The 7836-nt window shown below is 37.8% G+C and overlaps 1 protein-coding gene across 1 annotated transcript in view; it reads left to right on the top strand.

Moving 5' to 3' along the window:
- Positions 1–7113, top strand: part of CCDC192 (coiled-coil domain containing 192) — a 338981-nt gene extending 331868 nt beyond the window's left edge. Inside the window, exon 9 of the mRNA XM_069087735.1 lies at positions 6373–7113. Coding sequence (XP_068943836.1) covers positions 6373–6653 — 281 coding nt within the window. The 3' untranslated portion in view covers positions 6654–7113. The remainder of the gene's footprint in view (positions 1–6372) is intronic.
- Positions 7114–7836: the final 723 nt, after the last annotated feature.

The following is a 7836-nucleotide window of genomic DNA, read 5'->3' as shown; positions in this document are numbered from 1 at the left end:
TCTCTCTCTCTCTCCTCCCTCCCCAAACACACAGCCTTCCTCTCTCTCTTGGCCTGTTCCTCATTTCCCTTGAGATGTCTAAATGTTATTATATTAGTCTCTCTGTATTCAGTTAGGTTATTTCCCTAACATCATCATACCTTTAGCCTTGCAATTTTAGTTTGACCTCAGGATAGTGCTTTCTCATAAAATTGGACTACTGCTATGGTTAAAAATAGACATTTTATTTGGAAAAAATAAATGTTCTGTCCTGTTCCTCTTCAATGTTCTTTCTCAACCCAAGATCCCTGCATTGATGCTGCCGCCCCTATTTTGAGACTGTCCCTCATTGATGTGTTATAAAGAGCTCAGGCTACAGATATTTGTTCAAAATTCCCAGCAAGTATAAAACATTTTTTAACAGCAGGATCACAATGGGTTAAAAAAAAGTATTGTGCTATGCCAAATTTATTTGCAAATTGTTCTTATAATGCTGCTCATAATAATACCACTGTTTAAAAAATTATTTTTCTTTCAGATTTAACAAACACCAAAAAGAACACTTTCATTTGTATAAAAAGGATTATACGTGAAAATGGGAATCTCAGTTACATGCTGCTTGCTTTTCTTTTTTAAAGTGTATAATAATTTCAACATGTTACTTTTAAAGCTATCCTGATTACATGTTTGCTTCTGAACTCCCTTGAGTTCTCTTCTGTGCATGCATTTGGACATTATTATGGTACATAGCATAAGATCTTAGTGCAAACCCCATTTATTCCAGACTGATATCCAGTTACCCCGGCATCTGCAAAAGTGGCAATTTTGTTTCTCCTTTGACTATACCTATTTCCTCAATCTCCTTTTCTTGTCTTATTGCTATAGTTACTACTTCTAATACTATCTTAAATAATAATAATAATAATAGTAAATATTCTTGCATACCCCTCATCTTATTGGAAAGGCTTCAAGTTTATCTCCATTAAATATAATGCTAGTTCTTGATATTAGGTAGCTACTAGTTGCCATATTAGGACAGCGAGGTTGACATGGTGGATAGAGTGCCCAGTTTGGAATCAGAAAGACTCATCTTCCTGAGTTCAAATCTGGCCTCAGACACTTACTTATTCTGTGACCCTGGACAAGTCACTTAACCCTCTTTGCTTCAGTTGCCTCATCTATAAAATGAGTCAGAGAAGGAAATGACAAACCACTCCAGTATCTTTCCAAGAAAACCCTAAATGGGGCCACAAAGAGTTGGATGTGACTGAACAACAAATTTACCATATTAAAGAAAGATCCATTTATTCTCATGCTTATTAATGTTTTTATTAGGAATGGTTGTTGTATTTTATCAAAAGGCTTCCTGGCATCTATTGATATAATTATATGGTTTTGATTATTTTCTTATTAATATGGTCAATTATGTTCATGCTTTTGCTACTATTGAGCCAACCCTGAATTACTTGTATAAATCCTATTTGGTTATAATGTACAATTTTTTTATGCACTACTAAAGTCTCTTTGATAATACTTCATTTCAAAGTTTTGTATTATTCTTTTTTTCTTTCTTTTTGGAGGGGTGAAGGCAAGGCAATTGGAGTTAAGTGACTTGCCCAAGGTCACTCGGCTAGTAAGTGTTAAGTGTCTGAGGCCAGATTTGAACTCGGGTCCTCCTGACTCGAGGGCCAGTGCTCTGTTAACTGCACCACCTAGCTGCCCTTGAATTATTCTTTATTAGGGATACTGATTTTTTGTCTTTTCCTCATTTGTTGCTTCCTTGTTTAGATAGCAAAACCATATTTGTATTATAGAAGTATTATGGCACTATGCCTTTTCCAATTTTTGCAAATAGTTTATGTAATATGGAATTAAGTGTTCTTTGAAAGTTCTGATTGAATTAATTGGTAAATTTATCTGGTCCTAGGGTCTTTTTTGGGGGGAGTTCATCTATAGCTTGTTTAGTATCATTTTCCTATTTTGGGTCATTTAAATTCTCTTTCTATTCTTTTCATCTTGTTGCTTTTTTAAAAGATATGCATACATTTTATTTAAACTATTGATTTGGGGGCATATAATTAGGTAAAAATATTATAATTTCCTTTATTTTTTCATTTGTCATTATTTTCTCCTATTTCATTTTTGATTCTAGTGATTTATTTTTCCTTTTGTAAAAAAAAAACTACTTTTTAATAATCTATTTTTATTTATCAATTCAATCAATTTTTTTTACCCCAATAACTTCCTATTTTTTTTATGCTTACTTTGATTTAAAAAAACTTTACTTTCTCTTCCTGATCATTTTTTTTTGTAACCATTGTTTGGTGGGAGGGAGCTAAGCTCTCTTTTATAGAACCAATTTTAAACCTTTGTATGATATATTTCAGCTATTACTTATGGTTACTCTATTTGAGACTTTGTTTATAAATACTGTGGAGTTAGTTGTATTCTTGGTTTGGGTCTTGAGTGTCTGTGCCTCCATAATATCTCTTTATCATTGGTGTTTACTTGTATTTACTCCTTTTTCCAGTCCCAAATCAGGACATTGGGTCAGGGCCAGTCTATGTGTACTTCTGGAAGGAATTAGTGTGGATTTTTTTGTATTGATCTGTATCATCTGGGTTCTAAGTAATGAGTCATAGTCAAGACATGGTCAAGAATGTCACAAACTGCTCCAGAAAGCATGCTAAGCAGATAGTAAAAGGGTGATCTGCATTTGGGCGGTCTGATGCAGGGAATGCCCCCATATCATTCAATGTTGCCCTTTGAAACTGAGGCCAACAGGTTTTTGGGTTAGAAAGATAAACCTACAGGCTCTGAACTTCCCTGACTTGACCCTGGTCTAATAAGGCTTTCTTAAACTGTATTCCTTTCTGCACTTTTCTGGCTAGATGCATTCTCAAGGTCCTCCAAACTTTACTTGTCTCTTTATGTGTACCCGGACTAGCAAAATTCACTTCTTGTAGTTTCTCCCTGGATTCTTCATTATTTCTCAGTCTGGTGCTGTTTTCTTATCCTGGCAGGAGTAGTTGTGAGAGCACTGAGTTTTCTGCTTCCTCTTATTTGCCATCTTGAGGACAATCCCCAAACACTATCATTTTTAAACCAATACCCACTGTGTCTCAAGTTAGCCCTAGAGCATCATTTTAGGAAAAACAGATATTGATTTCTGTGCCCCAGGTAATTGCAAACTACAAGTTATTTTAAATAGTAAGATTAAAACAAATAAATAAGCCTAGTTGACTTTCAAGAAAGATACTTACTTAAATACTATGATCTATTCAAAGGATTTTTGAAAATTGGGGGGAAAAAATTAACAAATTCCTCCATGATTTCCCCCCAACTTTAGCAATCTGCTAATAACTTTTTAAATAGGAGAAAATAGTAAATTACTTCTTTTCCTCTCACTCTCTTTTTAACTCCTTACTCTTCTGACTTCATCGTTCCACTGAAACTGCTCTCTCCAAAGTTACCAGTGATCTCTTAATCCCCAAATCAAATGGCCTTTTCTCAATCCTCATTCTTCTCGACCTCTCTGCAGCCTTTGATGCCAGATCGCTCCTCACTCTCCATATAACAACAACAATAACTAGCATTTATATAGCACTTACTATGTTATTTATATTAATGATCAATATTATTTCATTGGATCCTCACAATAACCCTGGGAGGGAGGTGCTATTTCTATCCTCATTTTATAGTAGTAAACAGAGGTTAAATGACTTGCCCAAGGTTACAAAGTAAGAGACTAAGGCTAGAGTTGAACTCAGGTCTTCCTGACTCCAAGCCAAATGTTCTATCCACTCTGCTAATCTGTTGCAAAATCCTTCCTAATTTCTCTCTCCTCTGGTACTTAAACCACCCCAGGGTAAGGCCCTTATCACCTCACACCTGCATTAGACTGATGGTTTATCTCCTTACTTTTTCTACTCTAATCCATTTTTTGCTGTCACATTAATCCTCCTAAAGCTCAGGTCTGACCATGTCATCCCTCTGTTCTATAAAATACAATGGTTCCCTGTCATGTCCAGGATTGGTCATATAGAAAAACCCCTGGTGTTCAATGCCCTTTACGGCCTGGCTCCCTCCTCTCTCTCCAGTCTGCTTTAAGCTCACTCCCCACCGCACACTCTGCACCACTGGCTTTTCCTGTTCTTCCTCCCAGACGACTCTGGGCATTTTCTCTGGCTGTGCCCCAGACCTAGAACGCTCTCTCTTTTCCTCTCCACCTCCTGGCGTCCCCAATTTCCTTCAAATTCCAGCTAAAATTCCATGTTCTATGGGAAGCTCTTCCTGACCCTCCTTAATAGGTGGACCTTCCCTCCATTGATCATCCTGTGCATGTCTTGTTGGCATCTCGTTGTTTGCAGGTTTTCTCCCTGCAAACAGGTAAACTCCTTAAGAGTAGCCATTGTCTTCTGCCTTTCTCTGAATCCCTAGGGCTCGGTACAATTCCTGACATGCAGTAAGCACTTCATAAATGCCTACTGATTGTCTGACTGACTAGTAAAAGTCTGAATTCTCTCTCTAGTTAATTTTTAAAAGTCCACGGAATCTTGTTGTCCACGTGATTCGATATATTCTATTTTTATCACAGAAATTTATTAACACAACAAACTGCAACTGCTACCTCTCTTCCTGTCCTCCCCTCCAAATGTATTTGTATTCCAGTAATAAGTCTGTCTCATATTGGGCAGTTTTATACACGCCACAGAACTGTGGGGCTTTACTTCCCTAGAGATAAAGCCTTAATTACCCTAGAAAATATGTTTTTATAGCTAAAGATTTCATTATTTAGGTTTTATTTTATTGGCACTTGTATAAGCACTAGAAGCAGTGTGTTAGTAGGCCGAATATCGAACTTGGACTCAAAAGATGGGTTCAAATCACTGCTTTGCTTCCTCTTGCCAGGTTATATAAGCTCTCCGAGCCTTGGTTTCTTCATCAGTAGAGTGGGAACCACACTTCCAGAATCATTGCTCCCAGGAAAGGCTATATAAACACTGGTGATTTTTTTTTTAACTACAGTAGTCATAGTAGTCATTTTTTCAGTCATTCAACTGCAACTAGTCAACCTGCTATTGAGACTTTGACTTTCTTATTTTTGATCTATGCTTTTTGTGGAGATGAGACAAGCGACTCTAATGCTTGCATTCTTGGGCTAGGTAAAGCTGAGGGCAGCCTTGCCAGCCTCTCCAGTCCCATGCAAAATTATGACGTAAGGACAAGATAACTTCACCTTTGGAGCATTCCTACACTCATAACTTCTTGCTATAGGCCTTAATCCTGGTTCCTATTTTCAGCAGGGTCTTGATCCCAACCTACATGATACCCATTGATAAGGAGAAAGTTATTACCCCCATCAGGGGGCATATGCATTGTATTAAGAATTTGTAAGAGATTTAAAAGTCTTTAAGAAATGGATCTTTGGGGGCAGCTAGGTGGTGCAGTGAATAGAGCACTGGCCCTGGAGTCAGGAGGACCTGAGTTCAAATCCGACCTCAGACACTTAACACACAAACTAGCTGTGTGACCTTGGGCAAGTCACTTTACCCCAAACTGACCTCCAAAAAGCAAAAAAAAAAAAAAGTGGATCTTTGCATTTTCCAGCTGGTGGTGCTTAGAGAAACTTTCCTTAGAGTTCCTTTAATTACTCTATGAAGTTACTCCCTACTCTGTCAAATGTTAGTGAAAATTTCTGAAAAGATCCTGTAAGGCCTTATCAGAAATCCAAGGTTCAATTCCTGACTTTGCCACTCAATAGCTGTTTGATTGCACAAACCTCAGTGTTCTTCTCTTTAAAACACAGATATTAATCCTAACTGCCTGTTTTACAGGTTTGCGAGGAAAAATGAATTAGATCATATTTGTAAAGTGTTATATAGATGTGAGCTATTGAGAGTAGAGGGGTTGATACTTACAGGAGGGTTATTTTGCTCTCATTAATACTTTTATCTCAAAAGGGGCCAAGACAAATGTTGTTGTTTTTTAATTGAACTGAATAAAAAGGGATTGAAGCTTAAACGGGTTAGTTTTTTCTGTCTGATCTTGCCTCTTATGAAACCCACATAGTACTCTCTCCTTGAGGAACTTTGGGGTGGACTCTTTAGAAGTTTAATATGCTAATTTTACCCCTAGTCTCAATTGTTGTTATGATGCATTTACAGGCCCTAGGAGTCGTCAAAGATTAATCTTCACTTGTTGTTTTAGCAATGATCTAAAGCATGGCGCTACTTACCTTTCATTGGCAAAGTCTGACATGAGCAATGACTGGTTCTTCCTCTAGTTTCTTTTTAAGAACTGAGAAATGCAGCTCTTTATTCTTCCCTATCTTTGGGTTCTAGGAAATCCAATTTAAAACTACTCCAGTTTTCCTTCTCTTGTTTGTTTTAGAAGAAAACTCTCTGGAAGAATCCTGCAGAGGCCTTCCCCCTGTGGAAGGAGATAAAAGAATGAGTCTGATTATGGAGTTGTCTACACAAGTTTCACTGCAGACAGAGAAAATCAATCATCTAGAAGAAGTGTTGGAGGAAAAGGAAAAGAAGATCCAGAAGCTGGAAGCAGAGCGAGAGTCTTCAGTGGTCAAAGCTGAGAGCCTTCCAGAATATTTACCAGAAGCACCAAGTGCTTATAATGATAGCACTACTGCTGCGGACGTTCAAGACAATTTGTAAAGATTGCTTAGTAAGCGGACAATAAAAGTTTATTAACTGACATCAAGCTAGATACCAAACTGAAGTAGCCTCACTGCTCATCAATCTCAAGGTCTGACAGAATCTGTTGGAAGGATATGGAGGAAAGGGTTCAGAAACAAATGCAGAAGTCTGCCTTTGGATTCCCCCATTCCATAGCCATCACATATGTGCAGGGTCCAGAAAGCCGGGCTTTCAGTCAGAGTTCTAATGGTATCTATAAATTATTAGCCAGGCCTCAGTGACAGTGGGGCATGTAGGGGCAGAGAGACACTGAGGAAGTTAAGTAGTGAAGGAACCCAGAGAAACTGCCCTTGGAGGAAGAAAATAACCCAAACTCCTTTTCTATGCAGCTGTCTTGTCAAGCAGTGAAAAAGTCTGAACTGGTGAACTCTGCTGGGAGGGTGCCAGAGCAGAAGAAACATCAATTCAGTGCAGTCAATAAGCATGTATGCTGGCCTTTTGTGTCTCGGGTTTGTTTCTTCATTGTATGCATTTTGGTTACATTTAGAAATGGTTTGTAGAAATGAAATCAAAGAAATTAGGAAGAAAAAAAATAGATTGGTTTGGAGGAAATCCCCCTCTCCTTCCCTGAGAAAACCCTCCCCAATAAACTCATCTTTCTGTTAGGAGAAAGGTTATCTTCTAAGGGAAATAAGCAATACTGCTGAGATTCCATCATGATATTCATGATAGGTGTCTGGGCAGCATTCCCTTTACAATCGCCTTGGCTGTGTCTCAACTGAGCCATGGTTCTATGGCACACAATGTAATGAGGAAAAGCCACAAAATGGTACCCACTAAATGATAGCCAACGTGAAGCTTCTTCTGCTAGCTTTTCACAAGGTGTGATCTGGTTGATGAATCTTGTCTGACTCCTAAACAGCATTTCAAATCCTTTTTTAAAAAGTGAGTAATTTTTATTTATTAATCCCTCATGTGATGGTTGGAGATTAACTAGGGGGAAAAAAAGCCCAAAACTCAATAAGCACAAATTACATATATGCCACGAGCAAATTGTGCAGAAGACTTCAAATCCTGAATGAATCTCCTTTGACTGTTTTTTGGCAGTTGTTAAACTTTCATCATGAAGTTAGCATCATCAGGAAAATAAACTAACATGTGTGCTATTATGCCTCTTATTCATAATGAATAAAGCCATTAC

The sequence above is a fragment of the Petaurus breviceps genome, unplaced genomic scaffold, assembly GCF_028583685.1.
Source record: "Petaurus breviceps papuanus isolate PSGF00001 unplaced genomic scaffold, PetGlider_PUasm1.0 183, whole genome shotgun sequence".
In the NCBI taxonomy this organism is placed as follows: domain Eukaryota; kingdom Metazoa; phylum Chordata; class Mammalia; order Diprotodontia; family Petauridae; genus Petaurus; species Petaurus breviceps.
The sequence above is the reverse complement of the archived record's forward strand: the minus strand, read 5'-3'. Positions and strand labels throughout refer to the sequence as shown.